Here is a 27462-nt window from a genome sequence, read left to right on the forward strand (position 1 = left end):
CAGTCAAGTAAACGTCACGCTCTGAGTCGAGTGTTTCCGGGTATTCCGAGAAGAAAGAAAAAAAAATCGGTCTATCGCCATGTTTCTCAGAGAAATATCTGTCAAACGCCTGTATCAGTTTAGTTGAGCGTTGTGTTTGTGAGAGTGGAAACACTGGTGTTTTGTCACTTAGACTCAAGCTAGAGCTACAGTGGATGGTCGGAGCGCGGGACGGTGATTTTACAGTAAGTGGCGTGTGTTTAGCAGGCGAGCTAATGCTCAGCGAGCGGAAACTCAAACATATTCTTCTCTGCATGTTCGCATAGGCTACACCACTACATATACTTAAAGAATACACACACGTATGTTAAACGTGTTCTCACTGGATACGAGGAGCTAGGTGTCGATAAGCGGAGAGTGGGTGGGTTTGTTAGCAGTAGCAGGCTGTGGCTCACTATGTCAGTCAGCCTTTAGAGCAGAGAGGGCTTTACTAATAGTAAACACCGTGTTGTCAGTTCCACAGTGGGGGTTATTCCCTTCTAAAAGGTAGTAAGGTTACTGCGTCCCCTCCGAAGATAACATAATTACTAATGTAAAACCTTAAAAAGTTAACGGCGTCTGATTCAAACAGAGTAACGTAGGAATCTGTCAGAGGTTTTTCTATTACGTCGTTTCATTTTTTTTGTTGACAGTGGCAACATATACTTTTAATGTAATAACAGCACCTGTAGTAATTGTAATTTGTTTAGCTAAAGCCTTTGTTAGCATGGTGAATGTCTGTGAGAGGTGGAATAGATGACAGTCAATAGCTAATCGATACAGTATTGGTTGTACTGAACGGTCACGTCAATGTTTAAAAATAGCTTTACACAAAATCTTTGTTAATGTTTATAATATTTTAATATATTCACGCCTTGTGGTGGCATTTAGAGGATTTGTGCAGGCGATAATATATTTACATTTTGCGACAGTATAAACAATCAAGCTGATATTTGTTGAATTGTCAGTATACTGTATGTGTAGATATTTGTTTTACATTGATTTGTGAATATTGTGACGTTGTTGCTTTAGATTGGAATAGATTTGCGTAGTTTCTACGATCAAACCCTTGTCCTTATAATAAGTCCAGTGCCTTGCGAAAGTATTCTTACCCCTTCGTTTTTTTTCACGTTTTGTTATGTTGCTGCCTTATGTTAAATTGCTTTAAATTACGTTTTTTTCCCACATCAATCTACACTCCATACACCATGATGGTAAAGCAAAAAAAAAGGTTTTTAACATATTTGCAAATTTATTTAAAATAAAAAACTTAAGTGATTCCATTGCATAAGTACTCATACCCTTATCTGGGACAGTTGCAATTTAGCTCAGGAGCATTCCTATTAGGGCTGCACAATAAACTGAATTGGAAATTCGACAGAAGCTGCGATTGTCATGCATAACTTTAAGTGAAGCAAGGTTCTGTGATCAGCAGTAAATATCCATCCAAAGGCCGGAGGGCGCTCTCGCGCTGAAACTCCAGATACGCCTCGCAGAAGAAACCCAGAAAATGCTCTGCAGCTGAATAAACAGAAGATTCAACTGCTTTCATTGATTCAACGTGGCTAATAAACACACGACTATGGCAATATACGGTTTATCGGAGTTCTTATTATTATAATTTTCATTAAAATAAAGTATATTTATAATGCAATGCCTTTATCACTGCATAAATACTATGAAATATGTTGCGTGCCTTATTCTGTGTAAGAAGCCACATCATCTCACAGAAGGATTTATATCAAACACTCGACTGACGTTATGAAGCGAGTTTGGAGTAAAAATATGTTATTAAATGTGGTATTTTCACATGCTTTCAGATGGAGCAGCATTTACTTCACAGAGCCGTAGCTCACTGAGAAGCTATGCAAACAGCTGTCAGTATCGCGAACGATTTCTTCGATTTCATTATCGCGCAATAAAATTGTCAGCGAATTTTTTTATTTTTTTTTATTTTTTTTTTTTTGCTTAACTTGTCAGTGAACTACGGCTATGTGTAGTAAATGCTGCTCCATCTGAAAGCATGTGATGATGATTTCCTGCTGATTACAGAACCGGCTTTACTATCAAAATGCGCATGACAATCGCATTCGATTAATCGTGCAGCCCTAATTCCTATTGCTTGTAGATGTTACTACACTTCGAGTGAAGTTAACCTGTGGTAAATTAACCACAATGGGTATGATTTGGAAAGGCACACACATCTTAATAAAAGGTCTAACAGCTAATAATGCATAGCACAAACTAAGAAAAGTAAAACCAAACTATGTGGCAATAATTAAGACCAAACTGAATATGGTGTGTGTCAGCAATGTTGTCTCGGCGGGGCGTTATGGAGGTGGGGCTTTTATTATCGTATATCGCGATATTTTTATAGGCGATTATCGATAAGATATTTTTGACATATCACCCAGCCCTAATTTATATCAGAGAAAAAAACCAAGCCTGAGGTCAAAAGAACTGCCTGTAGAGCTCAGAAACAGAATTGCATCAAGCCACACATCTGTGGAAGAGTTCGGAAAAAATTCTGCTGCATTGAAGGGTCACAGAAGCATGTAGTCTCTGTTACCCTTAATAGAAGGAGTTTGAAACAACCGGGACTCTTCCTAGAGCTGGCCTCCTGGCCAAACTGAGCAAATGATGGAGAAGGGCCTTGTCTAGACTGGTGAACAAGAGGCTGATGGTCACTCTAGTTGAGCTCCATGTAGGGCTGTGCAAATAATCGAATACGATTTTCATGCGCATCTCGTCAGTAAAGCCAGTTCTGCGATTAGTAGTAAATCTCCAGCATGTGCGTTCAGATGGAGCGGCATTTACTACACAGAGCCATAGTTCACTGACAAGCTACACAATATCGCGTTCAAAATCACAGGTGTTTGATTGATCCTCTATATATGAGGATGAAAATCTTTCATGCATCAAAATGTTCATAAAGAAATTGTAAAAGTAATATATAATAATTTGAAGAGGCAGTCGCTTTATAATGATGAATAGATTTACTTACAGCTTTTATTCAGATATAAACATTGATCAACACATAGCATATACATACAGCACATCAAATATGGTAAACAGAAGCTCAAACATGCTTGCATGACCTTTGAGAACAAACCTCATTGTTTCTTAGGCATCCATCTTGCCATATTTAAAGAACGTTTTGGAACAGTGAACTTTCAATGGAGCTACAGAAGTCTCTCAGGTTTCATTAAAAATATCTTCATTTGTGTTTTGAAGATCTGAAAAAAAGTTATTCCGGTTTGAAATGACATAAGAGTAGGTAAATTAATTTTCATTTTGTGCACATTATTCCTTTAATTGGCCTGAGCTATATATTGGTCTGTCTCCACAAATTATTAATGACTTTTTCCATGGAGGTTTAGTATGAATTTCTATATCTTTGTCTAACCGAAATATATTTGCATGGTAGAAATATTGCACTGTTGTCTCCCCACAGAGTGTCTTTTAATACAGTTGAAGTGGCACGCAATGCACCATGGAGGAGGCCCACCAAAAGTGCAGAGGAACCTTCAGAGATCCAAGTCCTTCACTGGATCTGAGGCAGAAGACCAACTGCAGCAGCAACAACCACCACAGCAGCCCAAACAAAAACAGCAGCAGCCCATGTCGGTTACCCAACAACAGCCAGCAAATGCCAATCACCCCCAGTCACCGGTGACATCTTTTGCTCCGTCCGCCAGTCCCTCTGCTCCACAGTCTCCCAATTACCAAATCATCATGAGTCGGAGTCCGGTCACAGGCCAGAACATGAACATCACTTTACAGAATGTGGGACCAATGGTTCCTGGGAGCCAGCAGATCACCCTTGCCTCTCTTCCTCTCCAGAGCCCAGCATCCCCTGGCTTTCAGCACCAGCCCCAGCAGTGGAGGTTCGAATCCGGGTCTTCGTCTTATGTGGTGACATCACCCTTGCCCCAGACGATGCAGCCTCAAAGTCCGACCCAGCACAGTCCGGTCCCCATACAGGCTGTGCCCAGGCCGAGTGCTCCTGGGTCGGCTCTGGGAGTGTGCAATCAGAGCCCGACGCGGTTTGTGGAAGGAGGTATAATGGTTAGGCAAATCAACTTGAGCAGCCCACCTGGAAGTGGTCATTTTGTGTACCAGGATGGAACAGGATTGGCTCAACTGGCTCCGACAACGGCAGGTGCCGTTCAGCTGACCTCACCTGGGACACCAGGGGGTGTCAGAGAAAGACGCCTGTCCCAGCCTCACTCTCAAACCGGGGGCACCATTCACCATTTGGGGCCGCAGAGCCCTGTTGCGGCAGGGGCTGCTCTCCCGACGTTGGGCAGCCCTGGGCACATCACCACCTCCAATCTGCCTCCTCAGATCAGTAGTATCATCCAAGGCCAATTAGCTCGTCCCATGATTTTTGAGAAGACGGCGCAAGGCATTGTGGCTGGTGTAGCGGCCTCTTTTGGGGTCACATCCACCATCCCTCCATCCAGCCCATCCAGGAGCAACCCTCCCCAGGGCTTCACCAACCAGTCCCTGACTCCCACCAGCATAAAGAAGATGCAGCCGAAGAAACTGGAGGAGATTGCACCCTCAAATCCAGAAGTGGCGCAGTTGAGGAAGCAGTTTCTGGAGCATCATGCAAAGAAGATGGAGAGTCTGAAGGAGGTGTTCAAGGATTACCTGATTGAGCTCTTTTTCCTGCAGCATCTGCAAGGAAACATGATGGACTACCTTGCTTTCAAGAAAAAGCCCTGTGTGCCTCTCTTCACCTACCTGAGGCAAAATGATCTTGACCTTGAAGATGAAGAGGAGGAGGAAGAGCAGTCTGAGGTCATCAATGATGAGGTAAAAAATGTGTTTGGCTCTTACCTACAATATGTTTTCAAATATGCCAAAGTTAAATTTTCAGCAGCCGTAATAGCGGTCTTCAGTGGCACATGACTCTTCATAAATCATTATTATTTGCAAATTTGCTGCTCAAGGAAAACATTTCTTATTATCAGTGTTGAAAACAGATGTGCTGCTTCATATTTTTTTTAGGGTTCTTTTGATAATTTTTTTTATTTATGAATAAAAATATAAATCTTAATATATATATGTGTGTATAAAAGTGTATGTGTACATGTATGTATGTATGCATGTGTGTATGTATGTGTATATATATATATATATATATATATATATATATATATATATATACTGTATATACACACATCCCTTTACTGTCACCTTTTATAAATTTGCATCCTTGGTGAATAAAAGTATTAATTAGTATTAAAAGTATTGATTTCTTTAATTCTTTAAAATCCCCCCCATAAAAAAAATCTAAATATATATATAAATTCAGAAATTAATATATTTTTAAGTGATTAGATCTAATCATCATGTGATGTCTTTGTGACCCATGAAACAATTTTTTTTTTGTATGGAACTCTTGCTCTCTTTTTCATTTGTAAATATCAAGATGTATTTTTCTCTGGCTTTGTATCTTTCATCTGTTTCTATGACAACCTCTCAGGTGAAAGTAGTGACTGGAAAGGATGGACAGACGGTGACTCCTGTTGCTATAGCTACACAACTCCCACCCAACGTGTCTGCAGCGTTCTCTGCTCAGCAGCTGTTCCAGGTGATGGAGACTTCCTTAGTAGAAATGTGAAGGAGGAATCATTCAAAACATTTCCAAAATGTTAACATTCAGTATGATAGTGCTTTGATTATGTGGTTTGACAGAATTGTGACCTTAGTCATAATCAGGCAAGCTTTAGTTAAGGTCACCAGTACTGTTTTTTCTGTGTGTTAATGAGACTTTCACTTTGGTTTGTTTTCGGTCTCATAGACCCATGCTGGGGTGGCAGGTGGCAGCATCTCGAACCCTGTGGACATGGAAGCTTTCAAACGGCAGCAGGCCATGGCACAAGCAGGTAGGGTGACGTCGACGCAGGGCAAAGGTGGAAGCCTGTTTTGTTTTCATTTGTTTCTTTATTCCCCCTTTTGTTTTCTGCTTTTCTGTTTGCTGCTCTTCCTTTTTATTTCTCCCCTTCCAATTCGCTTCTGCTTACTCCGTATTCCAGCATCTTTTCCCAGCTCTGTGTTTGAAGCCTGTAATCCAGAAAACGGGGAGTGGAGCTTCCCAACAGCTACCTGCTGGTGTGCAAACATCATTGCCATGTTTCAAGTGTTATTTCTCCTTCTTTTGGTTTTTCCTGTTCTATAACTGATTTTTTTGGGAGGGAGTATTTTTATTTATTTTTTGCGTTTTGAGGGTATTGTGTGTTTTGCATCCCAGATCAGGCTAAGAGGTCCCGGATGGAAGTGGGTCGGCATGGGATGATATTCCAGCACCCCGCTGTCACTCCTTTAGGATCTCCCGGTGTTCCCCTCCAGCAGCTCATGCCGACAGCGCAAGGTAGGAGCGCCGTTGCGTCTCGGGATAGATCCGCTCTTGTTACCATTTTTTAATGCTGCTGGAGGTCAGAGTTCATTCCAGAGTTCCCAAAGTTGATCCCACCTTTTTTTCCAAGCATCATCTACCAGTTGTGATCCACTTGTTGGGACTCCGTTCAGACATAGTCCTCATTTAAAATCTTTCTCTAAGCATCAGAGGGACAGCTGGGCAGAAGATACAGCTGAAGATCAATTTGGAAGACATCACATTTTTTTTCCATTTATGATTTGCTCATTAGTTCCTTGAGCCATTCACCTCATCCGTTTACGTTCTTCTTTGCCATATTGGCATCTCTGATTCCATCCGAGGCTCATCAGATGATGAGCCCCAAGCTGTCTACTGGGATGTCCTATTTCACATAGTGTTTGTTTTGCGTTTAGTTCTGCGGTTTTATAGTTGACATCTCCTCTCCTGATCCTACAAAGCTCCTCCTTCACTTCCCCAAATTCACTGCATTGTCAACTTGGAATCTAAATGCATTTTCGGTCTTGGTTCCCTTTTCGTTTCTCCTCGTTTTATGGTCACCATGTTTTCAGTTCCCACCCTCATCTTCGGTTTCCATAGCATTGCTTCATGACCTGATGGTGAGGAGCCAAAAGTGGCGCTCAGGAAAGGCCTTATAATCAAGCAGATTAACCTCAGAAAGCTTCGGAGCTGACAAATTGACGTAGTTGGTTATTTAGCTCATGATGAAATGCTAAAAGAGGGAGATACTTATCGTTTACAGCTGGGCTTTACCTTCTTCTGTGCTAAACTTCCCTTGTCATTCCTCTGCTATACCCTCTGCTTTGCTGTTGTGTGGCTCGAGTATTAACACAGATGTTCCAGACATTACCTGCTTCGTGCATGTTCATGAAGTGTGTCAGTGCTTCAGTCGTGTCCATTACCTTTCTGTGCCTTTTTTTCTTTCTAGTTCTTCTCCTGTTTTTGTTTTATTTTATTTGGTTTCTTTTTTATATCTAGACTTTTCCACTTATGAATAGTTCAATGGTAATGCATGATTAGTTTGGTTCTTCATAGTAGTATTCTTAAGCATTGAATGAAATATTTTGATTTTCACATTTACGAGTTTTCATTCATTAGAACATGTATATCTTTCTTGATTTTTGTTATGTAGTCATTGTGACACGAATGGTATTTTTCATTAATGTTCCCTTTTATCCAGCATTGTGTAACACATTGCTGGTAATTCATAACATCATATCCATAAAAACAAAAGAAGTTTAGTTGAAACACAAATGGGTAAAGTCGTGTCTGAGTTCGATTGCACCCCACAATCAAAATAGATGTTTAGATCCGTAAAGAATACAGCACTGTTTTCGTGACAATAAAACATCTTAATTACTGTACTATATTGTACTGTATTACAGTGATTTATTTTAAATTCTGTAATATTTTTTCCCAGTTAAAATTGTTGGCAGTTTTACATTTTACATTAACAAAAATGTGTCAATATTTAAAAATGTTATATAAGATAAATTACATTCAAGTTACTGTATAAAGTCTTTTTATAATAATAATTATAAAATAAATATTATCTAACATCAAGGTAATGAGAATTTGAGAGACATGGTTTTAATTGTCATACAAATAATATTTCAGTTAAAATTATTTTACTAATCTTAAGTATAATTTCTTATTTCTTCTGAATTGCAGGTGAACTATGACTCACACGTTCTTTTCATTTTATCTAAATACAAGAAATATGACATCAGATATCAAGAGTTATTTAAAGTGTCAAATACAACATTTTGGCCTTTCAGTATGGGCCTTTAGGGTGCTTATAAAAATATTTATAACAAAAAAAATGACAGAGAATGCAGTCTGGTGGTCTCTGTAGACAGACATGAGCTAAGACAATATATTGTGTTTCCAATTCTTCATTTTCTCCTCCTTTGGAACTCTTCTTTGCTCTCCATTTCCCTCTATCTTTCTCTTTCCTCTCTCTGTTCCGTTTCCTTCATCTTGCCCCCATAACAGGAGGCATGCCCCCGACTCCACAAACGGTCCAGATTGGTGGGCAGCAACAGAACCAGCAACAGTACGACCCGTCCAAAGGTCCCCCGGTCCAGAACGCCGCCAGCCTCCACACGCCACCCCCACAGCTTCCAGGCCGCCTTCTCCAGGGTGGGCTCCCTATGGCTGGCTTGCCGCTCTCCCTGTCCCAGGGCCAGGCCATGGTGATGGACCAGCAGGCTCCAGTGGCTGGTGGTCAGCTCCAGGTGAAGGTGCAGGGTGCCGGGGCCGTGCTGGCTCCAGTCAACCCACATGCGCAGCTGCAGGCACAGCTTCAGCAGATAAAGTCAGGACTCCACCTACAGATGCAGCAGCAACAGCAGATGCAGCAGTTGGTCATGCAGCCTGGACAGGCAGTGAGTATGCTAAAAGACATTTAGGACTATGCCACAGAAAAGCAAACTGAAAAGATTGTCTTCCTTGTTTAAAAAAGCTTGTTCTGCTTATGATGGTAGTAATAAAAGTATGTTAAGATGGGCACATTTCTAGCTTTTCTGTTGCTTTTGGACTGTCTTGCGTTGGAGAATGAAAATGATTTATATACTGATGCAATAAACACACTGGGCAATATAGATAAAATAATATTCCTTGATAATTACAGAAAAAAACCAGTAAAACTATAACATTTTAAATAATCAAAGCATGTTTTCACTAAATTCACTAAATTAAAAAGAAGGGGGGAATTTTTTTTGTTGATATTTTCACTTTGTGTTAAGTGTCTTCTCCCACCGAGGAAAATGTAAAAACATTTATTGCTGTGTGACCTTATCTTTTAAAGGTTTTTTATTAAATAATACAAATTATTTAATTGTATACACTACAGAAAAAACACACAGAACTAAACACTTCCCTATTCATATATTTACCAAAACATTTGTACATAAATAAATGCCACATTTGAGGGATGATGCAAATGAACAGTTGAATTGTGAACTTAACTGGGTGGTTTCAACTAATTTACGAAAAATAAATCAAACTCTAAAGTCATTTTTGCTCTTGATGTTTTAATCAGAGTATCTATTAAAAATCTGCTGTATAGGAAGAATCAAACATTTTTTCTGATGAAACTCTCTTTAGGAAACATAATAGGCAAATAAAAAGTGCAATAAATTCATTACTTTGTATCAACAGCAAAATCATTATGACTATATCATGAATATTCAATATATTGCACAGCCCTACTTGCAACAGTAGATTTTGTTACAGTTCATCCTCTCTCTCTTTTTCAGACTGTGGCACTTGTGCGTCCTGGATCAGATTCTTCCCAGCCTGCCCAGCGTTTGTTGTCCAACTCTCTCTCCAACCCTGCAATGTCTCCTGCTCCTCTAACATCCCCGTCCTCTCTCTCCTCCCCACACCCTTCTGTTCCGGTCCGCACCCCCAGTACTGGCCCCAGCCTCTCTCCTGCTGCCCAGTCCAAACTCGCTACCACGAATGGCACCACCGGGCTGAAAATGTCCAGTCTGGGTCAGAGTCCAGTTGGGCAGAACTCACAGGAATGCTCTCAGGACAAGCAAGCAGAACAAGCCAAGCTGGTGAGAACTCTCAGATTAGAAGAAGATCTTTCTAGTATGCATTAAAGTAGCACATTTTGTAGTATATGTTGCCTATATTATCTCACACAAGAGTGTAACGTGTCATTGTAGGAGAGTCATGTGCACCAGCGCATTGCAGAGCTCCGTAAAGAAGGCCAGTGGTCAGCTAGCCGTTTACCCAAGCTGCAGGAGGCCTGCAGGCCCAAATCCCACTGGGACTACCTGCTGGAGGAGATGCAGTGGATGGCTGCTGACTTTGCCCAGGAAAGGCGCTGGAAGATGGCTGCTGCCAAGAAAGTGAGAAGACTCACACTCAGTCTGTGATATTAGAAACTGATTATATGTACATTACATGTAAATATATGATTATATGTACAGCCGATGTAGAGGTCAGATGTAACCTCAATGTTTTGACCACATGATCTAGTGCCAGTGTCCGTTCAATATGGAGCAGGCTAAAATTCAACTTTGATTTTAAGTTAAACAATCTCTCTCTCTGCAGCTTGTGCGTACATGTGCACGTTACCATGTTGAACAGAAGAAAATGGAGGAACGTGAGAAGAGGGAGGACGAGATGAGGCTGCGGCACATTGCCAGCACCATCGCCCGCGGGGTTGACTGCTTCTGGTCCAATATTGAACAGGTACATTTACATGTAATTTATACCAATATTATTTTAGTATTATAATATTATTTATCATAATACTATTTATTAATACCCGAGTTGGATTTTATTATATATTTTATTCTAGTTTTAGTAATTTTAGTACTTTAACTTAAACTCATTTTAGTTACTTGCCAAGGCAACATTAATTTAAAATTTTTCTTTTTTTTTACGTCTTATGTTGACATTTTATTTCAGCTTTATTTCAGTTAACAAAAACTGTTTCATAGTTTTTAACTTTAGTTTTAGTTAGCAATAACAACACTGACTTATACTTTAGTACTGGAACTGGAAAAAAAATAAATGAATTAAAGTAATTATTTTGTATGAGTCTTAAGATGCTTAGAAACCTCAGGCATTCACATGTGTTTGGGTTCATTAATGCATCATGTTTATTATAAATTAGTATTCACATTTAGACAATCTCACTGGGGAAAATGCTATTCCACTGTATGTGGAGATTTGTATTAGTTACTCATAAAGAGTTTTTTTTTTTTCTCTGTCTTACAACAGGTTGTAGAAATCAAGCTGCATTTTGAGATCTATGACAAACAACAAAAAGTTCTTAGCTTGCAGAAGGCTGTGAGTAAAGGTAAGATTAATTAATGTTATCTGACCTGTCTTAACTAAATGTTCAGACTTAGTTTATTAATTCAGAAGAGACTTTGTATTGCCACAGGCAAGTGTGCTAAAGTGACCCAGTCATCTGGAGAGAAGTCAGATAAAGAGAGTAAAGGGGTAAGATCTTCTCCATGAGTTCTCCAAGATCCTTCCTCATCGCTGCTTCACTCATCCTTTGATTGTACTTGACAATTTGTCTTCCCTTTTTTCCCTTTCAGCAGGAGACTGGCCCATCCCGCAAGAGAAAGTCAAGCACCTCGCTCTCGGATGTAGAGGGTACATAGTGCATTTAAGCATAGTTTCCTTACCGTTCTCTGTGTGCATGCTGCTGATTGATCTAATGTTGTTTTGCAGTTGAAGATGAGGAAAGTACAATAGAGGAGCAGGAGGCCATGGAGGTGGCAGCTGATCAGAAAGCAGAACTGGCCGAACTAACAAAAGAAGGTAAGTTTTACAGTAATACGTTTTTTGTTTTCCTCCTTAATATTTTTTAAATATATCAGACTATGTACGAACATAGTGTATTACATGTTTAGACATAGACTGAATTATATAATACTGATTTTGGGCATTTTTAAGGTTATTGATCATGCCTTCTCAAAATTTTTTGAAACGTATTGTAACATTATACAGTTATATAAATCTGTTCATACAATTTAATAATTTCATAAATGTTTTCAAATGTTTTTAGTGGATTTTAAGATGCAATTGAATTTTGTGCACAGGCTAATAATTAATTTTATAACATTTTCAGTATGGTTTCAGTATGCAACATTTTTGGTTATTTATAATTCTGCATTACAGCAGCCATTAGCCACTGAAAACTCGTATTGCAGAGCAACTGTTATAAACTGTGTGTTTGTGTCTTGTAGCTGAAGTGCCATTGGATGATCTGGTGAAGAAGTACACTGGTGCTTACGCAGAGGGCTTTGAGTGGCCGCATCCTTCCAGCCAGAGCGAAGATGAAGACAGAGAGGAAGCTGAAGGTTTGTGTACGTCTACTGCTTCAGAACTAACTTTAGAGCCCCAAAAAATCCCAGAAATACAAAAGATTTAAATAAATCAGTGCTTTTGGCAGTATATATATTTGATGTCACAGTAGGGCTGCCCCCTAATAGTCGACTAACCGTTAGTTGAAGAGAAGAAGCTTGGTCAACCAAAATTGTATTAGTCGGTTAGTCGCAGCAATTACTTAAATGAACTGCCAAAAGATTTTCTAAAACATCATGGACGGAATGGTCCTGAGAGCGCTGCACATGCTCGCGGTGCCATCTGCAGGACCTTTAAAAGCATTCAAATGATTTAAAGTGCCAAATGCGAGTAGAATCAGCACTGAAACGTGTTACTCAACCCGGTGACTTTTTATGAATGGCGGTGAGAATTTGAGATTGCTTAGTGCTGTCATAAAATTCGCAGCAGTTGTGATGTAATTATATAATAGGTTGTAGTCTGACGTGCTACATGTCTGCTGTTACTGTACTGTTTTTAGTTTAGATTCAGTGCTAGCTGCGCTTGGTTTGAGCCACTGTAATTAGCATTTTGGAACGCAACATTTGTCATTAGAAACGGTTTTAAATCTGTTGTTTACAAAGAGAAGTTTCTGTGTCACATAATCCTTCAGAAATCATTCTAATATGCTGATTTGCTGCTCAAGAAATGTTTCTCATTATTATCAATGTTAAAAACAGTTTTGCTGCTTAATGTTTTTGTGGAAACAATGATACCATTCAAACATTTGTATAAGATTTAAAAAGAGAGAAATTATTAATTTTATTCATCATGCATGAAAGTGATAAAAAGTGGGTGAAGACATTTAAAATGATTTCTATTTAATAAATGCATTAACAAATGTAATTAATATATTTGATGAATGAAAAAAATTATGCTGTTCAATAAACTTTCAATTTATCAAAACATCCTGAAAAATAGTGCATCACCATTTCCACACAAAATATGAAGCAGCAAAATTGTTTTCAACATTGATAATAATCAGAAATGTTTCTTGAGTCAAATTAATTGTAATGATTTCTAAAAGATCATGTGACACTGAAAACTGGAGTAATGATGAAGATAATTCTGCTTTGCATCACAGGAATAACATTACATTTTATAATGTATTAAAATTGAAACCTTTTTTAAATTTGTAATAATATTTCACAATATTATTGTTTTTTTTACTTTATTTTGATCAAATAAATTCAGCCTTGATGAGCAGAAGATATTTATTTGAAAATCATCATTAATTGTAATGTTTCCAAACTTTTGGCAGGTACTTTAATAATAATAATAATAACAATTCTATTAATACTTTCTATAATATATTATATTGTTGTCATGATTATTAAATGCTGCTTTTGATTTTTCACAGGACAATAGTATTTATTATTACAATATAAGATATTATATATATTATTTAATGTGCTAAAATATATTTTTAATAGTAAGTTCTGGGGGCGTGACTTGGAGCGTGGTCAGATTTTCCTGCTTTTTTGTCTCTGGCTGATCACATGCCTGAGCTTGTCTTTGTGGTAATTACAGTACATCGAGAAGGACATCCAAATGCTCACCTTTCATTCATCAACCTCAAATATGGCTTCATCTGAAATATGTTAGCAACTTTACATGGCCGCTCAATTTAATGTTAACAAAAATGTGCGCTATTCAAGTGTCTGTGCGGAGTGTGGAAGCTGAATAGTATTGCTTGCTCACTGCATGACAGATGGAAGCGCCAATGTGGTCACTTGCTCTTAAAATACTTTTTTGTTCTTACAAATAAGAGTAATACATATTTTGAATCTGTAAAGACGCCACGTTTATTTGTGTGCACTCACAATAACAACAAAACATTGCGCTTTTGTAAAATAATGGCAGGATGAGCTTTCTGCCGTCTTGGTCTCTGTGAACTTGAGCACGAAACTCTGAAATTCTGTGTGTACTTGCCTTACAGATGTGAAAAATATACACATATTGGTACCAAAAATTTTCGTTACGGGTCTTTCGTTTCGGAACGCATATGTACCGAACAAATCGTTCCATTTTTTTCAGGAAATTCAGACAATAAATGCCGCTTTGGCGCTCTTAGACATGGCACGACAGATCGCTGTATAAATGCCTCAGTTCTGACGGCAGCACGAAGCGTGAGTGAGCGTGATCATCCCTTCCGCTTTCTTACTAGTTTTAACGCAAAATAAACATGAATTGACATCTCACTCCTCACGTAATCGCTCAATTAGTGTTTCAACTGCAGAAAGAAGTAATTAAAACAGCTTGTAAACAAAATGTCACGTAGCATTTCATTTACGTCAGGCAAGTCATCCGTGTCTACAGCTTGTTATTTGCTAGAGAAATTAAGTCTAGTGAAGAGCATTTTGAGAAATATTAGACTATATACTTCATTATATACTTCATCACAGTAACAGTTTATGCTCTTCTCTGTTCAGATATTGATTCTCCGTTAAACAGTCCACATGATGCGGTGCTGATAGACTCTTTGCTGAGTATGGATCAGTACCGTGGGGCTCAGCGGACAGCTTCTGGCCCTGATGGGAAGCCCATCAAGGATATCGCTGAGGTCGCTGCAGCAACAGACCTGATTCTGCCCAAAGGCAGCGCCAGGACCACTCTAACTGTGAGTCATTTACGCTCTTACTCACAGGGACTGTTTAAAACATGGATGATTACAGATTTATTTAAGCAGTTGTTTAATTCAAGTGGTCTCACATTGTCTGATGACACTTCATCACAGTAACAGTTTATGCTCTTCTCTGTTCAGACATTGATTCTCCGTTAAACAGTCCACATGATGCGGTGCTGATAGACTCTTTGCTGAGTATGGATCAGTACCGTGGGGCTCAGCGGACAGCTTCTGGCCCTGATGGGAAGCCCATCAAGGATATCGCTGAGGTCGCTGCAGCAACAGACCTGATTATGCCCAAAGGCAGCGCCAGGACCACTCTAACTGTGAGTCATTTACGCTCTTACTCACAGGGACTGTTTAAAACATGATGATTACAGATTTATTTAAGCAGTTGTTTAATTCAAGTGGTCTCACATTGTCTGATGACTCATGAATCCTTTCCTCTCAGAGTCGTTCCTCTCCTCCTGCTCTGCTGCACGGTTCTCTGAGAGAGTACCAGCAGGTCGGGGTGGAGTGGCTGGCAAGCCTCCACCGCAAAAACCTTAACGGCATCCTGGCAGATGAAACTGGCCTTGGCAAAACCGTACAGACTGTGGCTTATTTTGCTCACTTGGCCTGCAACCAGGGTACCACCAGCAACCACATTTACCAACTTTATAGAGACTGTTACATTTGTTTTTTTCCTCAAAGCATTTGTTTATTGTAATTGTAAGAATCAAATGCAACACGTTCTGCTGTCATGTGGATGTTGCAGGTATCTGGGGGCCTCATTTAGTGGTGGTGAGGACCTGTAAGCTGATAAACTGGGAGATGGAGTTCAAACGGTGGTGTCCTGGACTGAAGATACTCCTGTACCTCGGCAGCAGAAAGCAGCGCAGATACAAGAGATCGGTATGAACCAGAGAAAGCCAGCTAGCCGACTATGTACTCTCACATACTGCCACCTGTCTTATCCATCCCGGTTGCTGTGGTCTAGCTGTTAGTGCATCAGTTTTGCATTAGATAATTCCTCAAAGTTGTTTTCAAATCAGATGGTAGGTCATTGAATTCTTTGATAATTGAGTTGGGTAGCTTTTGTCCAAGCCTTTGTCCATGTTTTTGTATGTTCTTACTTTCCCTCTGTTGTCTTGTGTGTGCAGAGGTGGTGTGAGCCCAACAGCTTCCATGTGTGTGTGACTTCATACAAACTTCTGCTGAAAGATCAGTCTCACTTCCTGAGGAGGCGCTGGAGGCACCTGGTGCTAGACGAGGTGCAGCTCATCAAAAACATGACGGAGAAACAGTGGGAGACCATCTTCAACATAAAGAGGTTAGGAACAATGCAACTGTTTTCTATACAGTATCTGTTGGTGTAATGCTTTCTACATTTTTGCATTCAAGAGAATATTCACAGTAGATTTATCTTTTACAACAGCTGTTTACGAGGAATGCACAAAATAATAACACCATTAAAATTAATCTTTATTTATAGCATTTAAAATGATTGATTTTTGGTTTTTAGCTTTTTATTATTTTAGACCAAAAAGTATAGAAATTTGATATCCGCCATTTATTGGTTGATATGTGCTATGCATCCTTACTACTCTATCAGAGTTATTTTAGCGTTATTTGTATATTATACTATTTATTAATGTTTTGAATGATCTTTTTTTATATTTTAAGTTTAACTTTATAGCTTCAGTTCATTTAGTTTTAGAATGTGTATTTAGACCTTTGTATTTCAGTTTGAATAATTAAACATTCTTTCAGTCAGTGCACTGCAACACTTCTAATTTAAATTTTTCATCTTAATGTATATATTTAGTTTTATTTTATTTCAATCACCAAAAATGATTTTTTTAATATAGTTTTAGCTTTATTTATAATAACACTATACTGTTACACAATACTTTGTATGTGTTAGGGCTGCCCCCGACTAAAGATTTTTCTGGTTGACTAGTAGTCATTTGAAGCATAAGTCGACTAATCGCACATTTATTAATAAATGATTTAAATCATAATAATGAGCCTTTAATTGCCTTCATAGCCTATGCGCTCAAGTGCATGCATAAGCTTGTCACAGCGCACCGGCAGAAGAATTATTGATTATGAATGTGTCAGGGAAAAACAGTAAGGAGGCTGCATTATCATTTTAATAATTCATTGATAAACTAGCGCTTTCTTTGTTTTCGGTTTAAGAGATGAAGTCGGTGACACTGACTCGTCATCTTTGCAGTAGTGGATGCGCCTGTATGCATGTTTCATACGGATTACATAATCTAAGAATATTTGTTTTCCATTTGAATTAGTTTATTTGAAAGTTGACATTTTGCTCTCTATAGATATATTTTTCATGTCTGTAAGACAAATAAACATGGAGTTTCGCGCTCAAGTTCACAGACTGAGACCCCAGAAAGTGAATCAGTTGCTTTCATTATTTTACACAAGCACAATGTTTTGTTTTTTTGTGAGTGCACAAAAATAAACGTAGAGTCTTTACAGATTTGAAAGATGTATTACTCTTATCTGTATGAGCAAAAATGAGGGAGTATTTTAAGAGCAAGTGAGTGCACCGGCGCCTCCATCTGTCATGCAGTGAAGCGCTACTGTTCCGCTTCCACATTCCGCACAGACACTTGAACAGCGCACATTTTTCCACGTTAACATTAGATTGAGCGGCCATGTAACGTTGCTGCTACTTACATATTTCAGATGATAAGCCATATTTGAGGTCGATAAATGATAGGCAAGCGTTTGGATATCCTGCCTGATGTACTGTATTACCATAGACCAGCCGTTAACGATCTGAGTGACTTTGCCAATGTGGATTTTTTATTTATTTATTTATTTTCTGTGACTAAGCGACTAATAAAATTTTGGTCGGCCAAGCCTCTTCTGGTCGACTAACGGTTAGTCGACTATTAGGGTGTAGCCCTAGTATGCATTAATATATTGTAATTGATTTTAAGTAATCATGTTTTTTTTTTTCTGTCTTCTCAACAGTCAGCAGAGGATTCTCTTAATCAACACACCTCTGCAGAACACTCTGAAAGAGTTATGGACCATGATCCACTTCCTCCTGCCTGGAATCACTCACCCATACCTCAACTTCCCCATCAAACCCGGCACTGATCAGAACCAGGACTACTGCCACAAACTGGTCATCAGACTGCACAGGGTGAGGCTTGCTGGAAGTTGTTTCTGGTGACTTTCACCACAGAATGACACCCTTTTGCTTAACTATCTTGCTCGAGCACCACAATCCTAGTTTTGTTTTCTTCCTTTCTGCTGTAGATGATTCAGCCCTTCATCCTGCGCCGTTCCAAGAGAGACGTTGAGAAGCAAATGCCTAAGAAGTATGAGCACATTCTCAAGTGCCGTCTGTCCAAGAGGCAAAAGAGCATGTATGAGGACATCCTCATCCAACCCAGGTCAGCACAGAGCACATTCAGCCAAACACAATCTTAACCAGCTCTTTTCCAGTTCATCTGTTTTGAGTGATACTCTGCTTTTCTACTGCCTTCTAGTGCACAGGAAGCACTGAAGACTGGACATTTTGTCAGAGTCCTGGAGGTTCTTATGCAGCTGCAGAAGATCTGCAACCATCCAGACCTGATCCAGCCCAGAGACACACACAACTCTTACATATGTCAGCCACTGCAGTACAACACCCCATCATTACTGCTCACAGCCCTGCAGCAGGACCAGTGGAAGGTTAGGAAGATAAATAAACACTTGGATTGTGGAATATAGAAGAAAAATGTTTGTTGACTGATGGGCCATTTTCATTTTCTTTTTCAGACTGTAGATATGTCACTGTTTGACCTGATTGGTAACGAGGGACGATTGACCCGTTATGAGGCCGAGGAGGCTCTGCCTAAACTCAGAATGACCAAACAGCTGATTGAAGAGATCTACAATGCACGCGACCCACCAGCCAGACCCAAACCATGCAAGATCAAACCTATGAGGTGTCCATCCATCCATGCAGACCTATCAGCTCTGAACACATACCTGCCATAATTATATCATATGGATTTCTGTAGTTTTATTAATGGGACATAATATTTTTAAATGAGACAAACCAATTAATACCACAATACACTGAAAATACTCATGTTGATGCTGCTGTTTTTACACCAAAAATCGTCACTTCCTTCAGAATAATGCATGAAATTACATTCTTGTTGAGTGAATACACATGTTGCAGGTGTTTTTCTATTAAATACAAATGCAAACATTAAATGCTAAACGTTATTGTATCACCTAATTATGTTATGTATTCTTTTTTTTATTTTATTTTTCATTATGATGTGTACATGTACAACAGGATTGGTCCATGTGAATTGATACTGATTGTGGCATAATTTCAGGTTGTTCGTGCCGGTGCAGTATGGAACAAAACCAGAGGGGCACCTGGTCCCCATAACTAGCAGCACCACTCAAGCCCCTCGTGCCACTGCTGTTACTACTGCCCCCACCACCACTACCAACCCTGCTACTGCAGCTCCAAGCACACAGCCCAGAGGCAAATCACCTCTTACCACAACCACTTCTGCACAGGGTAAGACCCCTTCTTGTGGATCATCTTACACAAACGTGTTCCCACACTTACACCCAAAACTGTTTTTGTGAAGTGGTATATTTTTGTAGTTGTGCTTCTTCCCTAAAAATATGCTCAAGTCAGTTCTTTTGTGTGTGTGCTTTTTTTTTGGCCATCTTACTTAATGGTGACATCTGTAAGATTTATTTTATGTCAGAATACATTATCTTAAGCCAGTTTATTGTACATTAACTACTATAAGCATGCCATTAATGGGTTTATCTCTCCCAAAGGTGAGCCTCCCAAGCACCATCAAACACATTTAGAGTGGTTGGTTCAGATCCGTCAGTCTTTTTCCAACTAAACCTGTAGCGAGAGTTTGGGTCATGGCTAGCCAGAGGGTGTTTACAATGGTTGTGGTTAAAAATGGGAAAATAAATTTGGTTACAGAAGTGCAAGTCAAAATTCAAAGACTTGCCAAAATAAGCAGATACAGTGGGGTAAAATGAGGGTAGACATTGGCGGTGCTTTTACAAAAATTTGATTCAACTTATTGTAACTAATACAAAATTCCATTTCAAATAATACATTTCATAAATCTTTCTTTCATAAATCTGTTTGCACGCTGCCCTTTAGCAAGTAAAAATAATAATTTTTAATAATATTTTTTATGCCTTCTGAGGGTTCAGTGAAATCCCTAACCCCAGAATTTTCATTTTTGAGTGAACAATTTCTTTAAAATCACCATTAAATGGAAATTGCGATCAAAATGTAGGCTGGGACTTCGTTTTGTCCATTGGGAATTGATTGGATTTTTGTCATTTGTTAATTGCTGTAATTATTGAATTGCTTCATTAAACAGCAATGTTCCATTAAAATAATAATCATAATAAATAAAACAATTGACAGCTTTAATTTCATGGTGACTTCAAGCAAGCACATGGCAATGCCCTAGCACTATAGCTGAGTTTTGCATAGGCCAGCACCTCTCACCACCAAACAAAAATCAATATTTTGTAATATTTTATGTCCCAAATAACTTTTTAAAAAAGATTAAACATTTTTTATCCTCCAACCCCATTACACTCGCTCTGATTGGTCCATTCAGACTAGGGCTGCACGATTAGTCAAATGCGATTGTCATGCACATCTTGTCAGTAAAGCCGGTTCTGTGATTATTAGTAAATCTCCATCACCTGTTTTCAGATGGAGCAGCATTTACTACACAGAACCTTAGATCTCTGACAAGCTACGCAAAAAAATTGCAGACGATATAATCGTACGATTATGATGATTATATTGTCCTTCAGATGGAGATATACTGCTGATCACAGAACCGTGCTTCACTGACAAGACACGCATGACAATTGCAGCTTCAGTCTAATCGCGATTTCGATTTCATTTCAATTTATCGTGCAGCCCTAATTCAGACTGTTAACTCCTCTTCCTTTTTAGCCTCTGCAATCAGCAGCTCATCAGGATCACTCTTAACAGGAGCCACCCCTAACCCCCCTTCTACCCCTCTGGCTGTGGGTGTGACAAGGTTCACCACTATGCCTGCTGTGGTCCCCCATGCCCCTGCCGCCCACCCCCTCCAGCCCAGTTTGGTACCCCAGAGGCTGGTGCTCAGCTCCCAGGCCAAGGCACGCTTGCCTAGTAAGTGGCCTCATCATCACTCACCGCAGATGGGCCTTCTCCATTGCGCCCTCTCCCTTGTGCACCTGTTTCCTTCTTATCATGCCCCCAAGCACAGCAGTAAACGATCTCAGTGAAGATCAGAGACTACAGTACGGCTCTGCTGAAGTGGGCTAACATGCATACAGACTTCCACCAAAGAAACTAATGGTGATACTCAACTCAAATTCAGCCAAATCGACACCATAAAGTTGGCATATTTGCAGTCTGATTTGAAGTGCAGAAAATCTTCAGCAGATGACCTATGGTGGTTTCTCTCCTCACCCTTCACAAACAAGCATGAGCCCTCCAGAAATTTCTCCGGACTGAACCCGCTGCCTCCAGTTTACTCACGTCTTCTTTTTTTGACATATTTATTCCCTTTTTCTTTTCTTTTTTTCCCTTCTGCATTTTGATGACTAATCTCTTTGTTTTTCGTGCAGTACAGCTGAAGGATGATCCAGAAGCTTTTTAATATGGTTTTGCCTCCCTATCTTTTCACTGCAGCTTTTCTTCAGAGCCGTTTATTTTGTTGTCATTCTGTGGGTGTAAAGAGCGTCAAGCTTGTGGGCGCTGCTCCCCATGTCACATGTAACCATTGTTACATGGAAAACCTTTTATACAAGCAAAGATTTTCTCCCACTTTGTTTTGCTCCGCTAAACGAATCAGTCTGGTTTCAGTTTGTTTGTTACAGGTTTTTTGTTTGAGGAAAAAAAGTGTCATTCTTCCTGTTTAACACACCGTGGTTGTGCATGTCCCTTTCCGTGCTCACCCCGAAACTAACTAAAATGTTTTTTCCTTCTCAGAGATAAATTGTCAGCCACTATCATTTAACATTAGCTGTTTTCTACTGAAGGTGGAGATGTAGTGAAGGTTACTCAGTTGGTTGGACAGGGTCGTATCGCCCAGCCAGAGACCCCTGTGACCCTACAGTTCCAGGGCAACAAGTTCACTTTGTCTCCGAGTCAGCTGCGGCAGCTCACCACCGGCCAGCCTCTGCAGCTCCAAGGTACACTCGGTAATGTCCAGCCCATATTCATCCTCTCTTTGTCTCATTTCACTTCCATATCCAGTCACTTGTGTCAGCTGTTTTTATGTGTGTTCAGTAAATCCTCATTATATGGCTTAATGTAACGCTCATACGTTTATGTGTCTGCTTTAGGCAACATCTTGCAGATTGTGTCTGCCCCCGGACAGCCTCTTCTCAGGCCACAGGGGCCACCCATGGTGATGCCTACTGTACCCCAGGCTGTGCCTGTACAGAACTCCTCAGGTACACCACCTGGCACTGATGCTGAAAATTCAGCTTTGTCATCACATAAATTATCCTTTAAAATATATTAAAATAGAAAACAGTTATTTTAAACTGTAATACAATTTCACAATGTTAAAAAATATATATTTTTTAAATTACTGACCCCAAACTCTTGAATGGAAATGTATGTGTTATAATTGTCGACTTTATAATTTATAAATATCAGTATAAAGCAACTTTTACAACTTGTTCTGGTCAAGAGTTGCCCATGTACAATCCATCTTCCTGTCTGAGTTGGATAATATCACAACAATAGATTAATAATAATAACAATTTAACATGGCAATCAGTCTCCAACCGACTGTAAAAAAGTACTAAATAAAACTGGTTTAATGGTCTAAATTTTGATGTTCCTGTATCTGTTTGCAGGAAAACTGGAGGCGCTGTCTATCCTGCTGCAGAAGCTGAGCGCTGAGAACAGGCGTCTGCTGATCTACACCCAGATGGCCAGCATGCTGGATATACTGGAGGCCTTCTTAGACCATCGTCACCTCACCTATGTACGGCTGGATGAGAGTCTGTCACTAGAGGAGAGACAGGTAAAACACATGGAGTAACATTCTCTGTTGCCCTGGCCAAGTCCATGTCCCATTGAGGCTGTGTGGGTTTCTGGGCTGTAATTAAAAGGGCAGATTAGCGAGCGCTCTTCCCTCCCTGTTGGATTCAGTTCCACACGGGGCCTCAAATGATGCTTACATATCAGTGAAGTGCTATCAACACACAAACATCTCATCTTGATCATCTTGTACAGAAAATGCAATACTTAACCCATCTTGTTCCTCATGTCCCGACCACTTTCAGGAGCGGGTCAAGAGGTTTAACCGCAACAGACAGATCTTCTGCACCATCCTGGCCAATCGCTGCTGCTCAGCTATGGGCCATGTGTTTGACGCAGACACCATCGTGTTTTACGACACAGACCTAAATCCCAGCATGGACTTGCGCACACAGGAGTGGTGTGACAAGATCGGCCGCTCCAAAGACATCCACATCTACAGGTAAGACTGATGGGTTAATTAAATGTTTTTGCTTGTCAGGTTTTTATTTGTCAGCTTTTTTACTAACGCTGTGCTCTGTCAGGTTGGAGAGCGGGAACTCAATTGAGGAGAAGCTTTTAAAGAATGGCACTAAAGACCTTATTCGAGAGGTAGCTGCACAGGGCATGGATTACACTCTAGCCTTTTTAACACAGGTAAGTGCACATGCAATCACTGTTACTTTTGACATTGAGGGACTGTTTCAAAAACTAGCCAGATATGAGGTTGCGTTTCAGTAGAGAGAGAGGCAGCTCTCTAGAATTTGGAATGCTCACATTATAAATATGTGCTGGATTTTCACAGCGCACCATTCAGGATCTGTTTGAGGTGGAGGCTGGTTCTGGAGAGAAGGTGGAGGAGTTTGTGGTTCTCCACCAGGAGCCATCCCCATCCGAATCTATCCCCCCTCATGTGGCCAGACCCTACATCCAGGCCCTGAAGACCATCCGAAAGAAAACCCAGTATGAAGATGAGGTCGAGGAGACAGAGGTAGACATGAAAAGTGAGAAAGTGGGAGGACAAGAAGAGATAGATGTGAAGGAAGGGGTGAGAGAGGAGGCGTCACAGGTAGAGGAGTTGGCGGCAGTCATGGAGCAGGTGAGGTTATTGAAATTGATAGAAAATATTACTTGAAAATGTAATTGTTCTCGTATGTGCTTTTTATACCATGCAACCATAAACTTTTGGTTTTGTGTTACGGTATTTAACATGCAAATTCTGGTCATTTAACTTTATACACTGCGGTTTTTGAAAGAAACCAGTACAGCTCCTAAATCATTTCTTATCGATGTTGAAAACATTTGTGCTGCTTAATATTTTTGTGGAAGATGTAATACTTTTTTTCAGGATTCTTTGATGAATAGAAAGTTCTAAAGAACAGCAATTATATGAAATAAAAATATTTTGTAACATTATAAATGTCTTTAGTGTCACTTTTGAACAATTTCTCCTTGCTCAATAATAAAAAAAAAATCTTCTGAATAAAAAAAGTGGTTCTGACCACAATTTGTGGTGTTTTGTCTAGCTGACTCCTATTGAGAGATACGCACTGCACTATCTGGAGTACTTGCACAGCAGTGAAGATGAACAGGTTATAAAGGTATGAAACATTTTTACATATTACAATACATGTTATGACCGCCATGTAAATAATACAGAATGTTTAATTGTCAATGTTTGTGTGAATTGCAGGAGCGCATAGAAGCTGCTAAGAGAGGCTGGGAGCAGCAGCAGCAACAGAAACTAAAGGTAGAGAAAACGGAGCAAATGATCCTAGAAGATGAGGAGGATCTGTTCACATATACCAGAGAGGATGCATACAACATGGTACAAATATATTCTAATATTCTAATGTTCTTTTCGGTAGGAAGTGATGTCAGATCTGTTGTGTAGATTTGATACCCTGTTCCCTTCCACTTTACAGGAGTATGTGTTCGAGAATGAAAATGGACAAACAGAAATAATGCCAGTAAGTTTAAGACTGCACATTCCTGAAGAGAATTAAAGGAAGAATTTTGGTTGAATCTCCCAAAAACATGTCTATATCACATTTTACTCCAAAAAAGTGGAGTAAATTTTTTTTGCATAATGAATGAATGTAATGAGATAAATTAAGATGAAAATGTGCTTATCAAAAATAATGTTCCAATTCCAAAGGGTAACTAAATAAAGCTAAATACATTTTTATTTAATGTGTTTATATTTATTCTGGGGTAAAATTATTGATGAGTTTGGTGAGAGTCACCCCTTTATTTATTTTAAAATGTATGAAAATTGGTTCATAACTCTTACTATTGCTCTTTTCTGTAGCTGTGGACTCCCCCAACTCCTCCACAGGATGATAACGATATCTACATTGACTCTGTAATCTGCCTCATGTATGACACTGCGCCTATGCCCGAATCCAAACTGCCCCCAGTCTACGTCCGCAAAGAGCGCAAGAGACACATGGACCCGTCAGGTAAGACTGCTCAAGAAACGCTTTCAGTCTGATCTTACTGTGCTTAAATACATGCTAAGTTCTCTCTTTTTCTCTCTCTCCCCCCCTCTTGTCAGCTCTGGGACGTAAGAAAAAGAAGGGCCATGGAGAATCAGTGATTCCTCCACGCTCTCTCTTTGATAAGGCCAGTCTTCTCAAAGTAAGGAGGGAGGGTAAAGACCAGAAGAAGAACTTCTCTCTGAAGCAACAGGCTCCCTTTGCCAAACCGCTGCCCTCACTGCTCAAACCAGCCATGGAGGCTGGGCAGGACAACCCTGAGTGGCTCATCAGTGAGGATTGGGCCCTGCTACAGGTACTTGATCCATCACGTTATTGCATTATCACTGCCTATGTTTAACCGCACAGTTGTTTGTTAAATGGATAAGCTAAGGTTGTAATTCTGCCTTTTTTTTCTGTTCACAGGCTGTGAAGCAGTTACTGGAACTTCCTTTGAACCTGACCATCGTGTCTCCAGCACACACTCCTAACTGGGACCTGGTGAGCGACGTGGTCAACTCCTGTAGCAGAATTTACCGCTCGCCAAAACAATGCCGTAACCGCTATGAGAATGTCATCATACCCAGAGAGGAGGGCAAAGTGAGTGATTGTACCAGGATCATGTGGTTGTGAATTCTTTTTATTTATTTTTCAACATTTTCCTTGTGACGTAATTATACAAACTGTCCTACAGTTAATATATGAAGCTAACCCTAAGAAGAACAAGACCAAGAGCATTTATAAGGTATTTAAAAAATAATAATAATTCGGCACATATTATTAGCTGTTTCCTTGGTAACACTTCCTTTTTTGTGCAGTTCAAGAATAGTCGTCCTCTGCGCACTTGTCAGATCTACACACAGGATGACAACGCCACCCAGATCCAGCTGTTCAACAACCGCTTTGAGCTGATGAAAATCATTGCTAGCAAGAGGAGCCCACCAATAAGACCACTGTATGTGCAGGCAGTGTCCAACACACAAACATTGCGTTTACATTCTGCCAGAATGCTTTCATTAATGCAAAAAATAATTTTTGGTGTTTTTGTTTCTAGACTGGGCATGAATCCATTCCAGAAGAATCCTAAGCATGCCTCTGTGCTGGCTGAGAGGTATTGACTCTTGACATGTTACTTTGCTTTTACAAAAAAGCCCTGTGACAAAAAAGTGATCTGCTTCAGGGCTGTACAGTGCGACATATATGTCGCACGTGCTACAAAAAACGGTCTGTCCGATGAATACATTTACCACTATAGCACACGATACAATTTTGCTTGTTCATAACACAGCCGCTTAATAGTGTGAAGTGATTTTGTTGTGCTTGTGTTTGTGTGTGTGTGTGTGTGTGTGTGTGTGTGTGACATGGATTATACTTGGTAATTATGGGTGTGCGATATGACAATTTTTGATCATGGACGATTAAAATATCTCCACGATCTGCTTTTGAAGGAATATCGTAGTATCGTGCTACAGCGCACATTCTATCAGATGCAGTTCTACTTCACAAAAGTACATTATTTGCATCTGCTTAAACATCTAATTCACGTGATGTTCTGACATGCGTTTTTATAGCCTACACATAAAGCGCGCGCACGCTGCACACTAAAATAGTGCCTGATTACTAGACTAAGTTGTCTTTCACGTCTGATTGATTTTGCATCTAATACTGTCAAAAACACACAAGGTTTACATTTTGGTTGTCTAAAATGAAAGTTAACCATTGAGAGAGAAACGCATGCGTTTGATAAGAGGGACAGTACTAAACATGGTGCCGCTTGTCATTAAAAGGAATAGTTCACCCAAAAATTGAATTTCTGTCACTATTTGCCTACTCACATTGTCCCAAACCTGTATTACTTTCTTGTGCTGAACACAAAATAAGATATTTTGAAGAATTTGGCTTACCAAATGATCGTATTTTTTAATAGACCCTTTTCACATTTCCGGGTTTCTCAGCAGCAGAACTGGTCATAGATGGGTAAATCTATAGTGGTGAATGGGAGACTACCACAAATATAAATATTTTT

The 27462-nt window shown here is 39.7% G+C and overlaps 1 protein-coding gene across 1 annotated transcript in view; it reads left to right on the forward strand.

Moving 5' to 3' along the window:
* The first annotated feature begins 33 nt into the window (after nucleotides 1-33).
* LOC107553820 (E1A-binding protein p400) overlaps nucleotides 34-27462 on the forward strand; it is a 39362-nt gene continuing 11933 nt past the window's right edge. Inside the window, exons 1-39 of the mRNA XM_016236125.1 lie at nucleotides 34-224; nucleotides 3473-4839; nucleotides 5513-5620; nucleotides 5831-5915; nucleotides 6281-6400; nucleotides 8420-8811; nucleotides 9685-9990; nucleotides 10102-10287; nucleotides 10493-10633; nucleotides 11168-11246; nucleotides 11334-11392; nucleotides 11497-11551; nucleotides 11630-11719; nucleotides 12148-12261; nucleotides 14716-14903; nucleotides 15361-15538; nucleotides 15667-15803; nucleotides 16052-16221; nucleotides 17895-18069; nucleotides 18186-18322; nucleotides 18419-18605; nucleotides 18693-18862; nucleotides 19265-19455; nucleotides 20890-21090; nucleotides 21966-22127; nucleotides 22272-22419; nucleotides 22774-22963; nucleotides 23226-23422; nucleotides 23505-23616; nucleotides 23765-24058; nucleotides 24486-24560; nucleotides 24653-24787; nucleotides 24885-24929; nucleotides 25271-25421; nucleotides 25517-25752; nucleotides 25863-26036; nucleotides 26131-26181; nucleotides 26255-26391; nucleotides 26491-26547. Coding sequence (XP_016091611.1) covers nucleotides 3505-4839; nucleotides 5513-5620; nucleotides 5831-5915; nucleotides 6281-6400; nucleotides 8420-8811; nucleotides 9685-9990; nucleotides 10102-10287; nucleotides 10493-10633; nucleotides 11168-11246; nucleotides 11334-11392; nucleotides 11497-11551; nucleotides 11630-11719; nucleotides 12148-12261; nucleotides 14716-14903; nucleotides 15361-15538; nucleotides 15667-15803; nucleotides 16052-16221; nucleotides 17895-18069; nucleotides 18186-18322; nucleotides 18419-18605; nucleotides 18693-18862; nucleotides 19265-19455; nucleotides 20890-21090; nucleotides 21966-22127; nucleotides 22272-22419; nucleotides 22774-22963; nucleotides 23226-23422; nucleotides 23505-23616; nucleotides 23765-24058; nucleotides 24486-24560; nucleotides 24653-24787; nucleotides 24885-24929; nucleotides 25271-25421; nucleotides 25517-25752; nucleotides 25863-26036; nucleotides 26131-26181; nucleotides 26255-26391; nucleotides 26491-26547 — 6968 coding nt within the window. The 5' untranslated portion in view covers nucleotides 34-224; nucleotides 3473-3504. The remainder of the gene's footprint in view (nucleotides 225-3472; nucleotides 4840-5512; nucleotides 5621-5830; nucleotides 5916-6280; nucleotides 6401-8419; nucleotides 8812-9684; nucleotides 9991-10101; nucleotides 10288-10492; nucleotides 10634-11167; nucleotides 11247-11333; nucleotides 11393-11496; nucleotides 11552-11629; nucleotides 11720-12147; nucleotides 12262-14715; nucleotides 14904-15360; nucleotides 15539-15666; nucleotides 15804-16051; nucleotides 16222-17894; nucleotides 18070-18185; nucleotides 18323-18418; nucleotides 18606-18692; nucleotides 18863-19264; nucleotides 19456-20889; nucleotides 21091-21965; nucleotides 22128-22271; nucleotides 22420-22773; nucleotides 22964-23225; nucleotides 23423-23504; nucleotides 23617-23764; nucleotides 24059-24485; nucleotides 24561-24652; nucleotides 24788-24884; nucleotides 24930-25270; nucleotides 25422-25516; nucleotides 25753-25862; nucleotides 26037-26130; nucleotides 26182-26254; nucleotides 26392-26490; nucleotides 26548-27462) is intronic.

The sequence above is a fragment of the Sinocyclocheilus grahami genome, unplaced genomic scaffold (assembly GCF_001515645.1).
Source record: "Sinocyclocheilus grahami isolate Dianchi unplaced genomic scaffold, SAMN03320097.WGS_v1.1 scaffold482.1, whole genome shotgun sequence".
Taxonomy (NCBI): domain Eukaryota; kingdom Metazoa; phylum Chordata; class Actinopteri; order Cypriniformes; family Cyprinidae; genus Sinocyclocheilus; species Sinocyclocheilus grahami.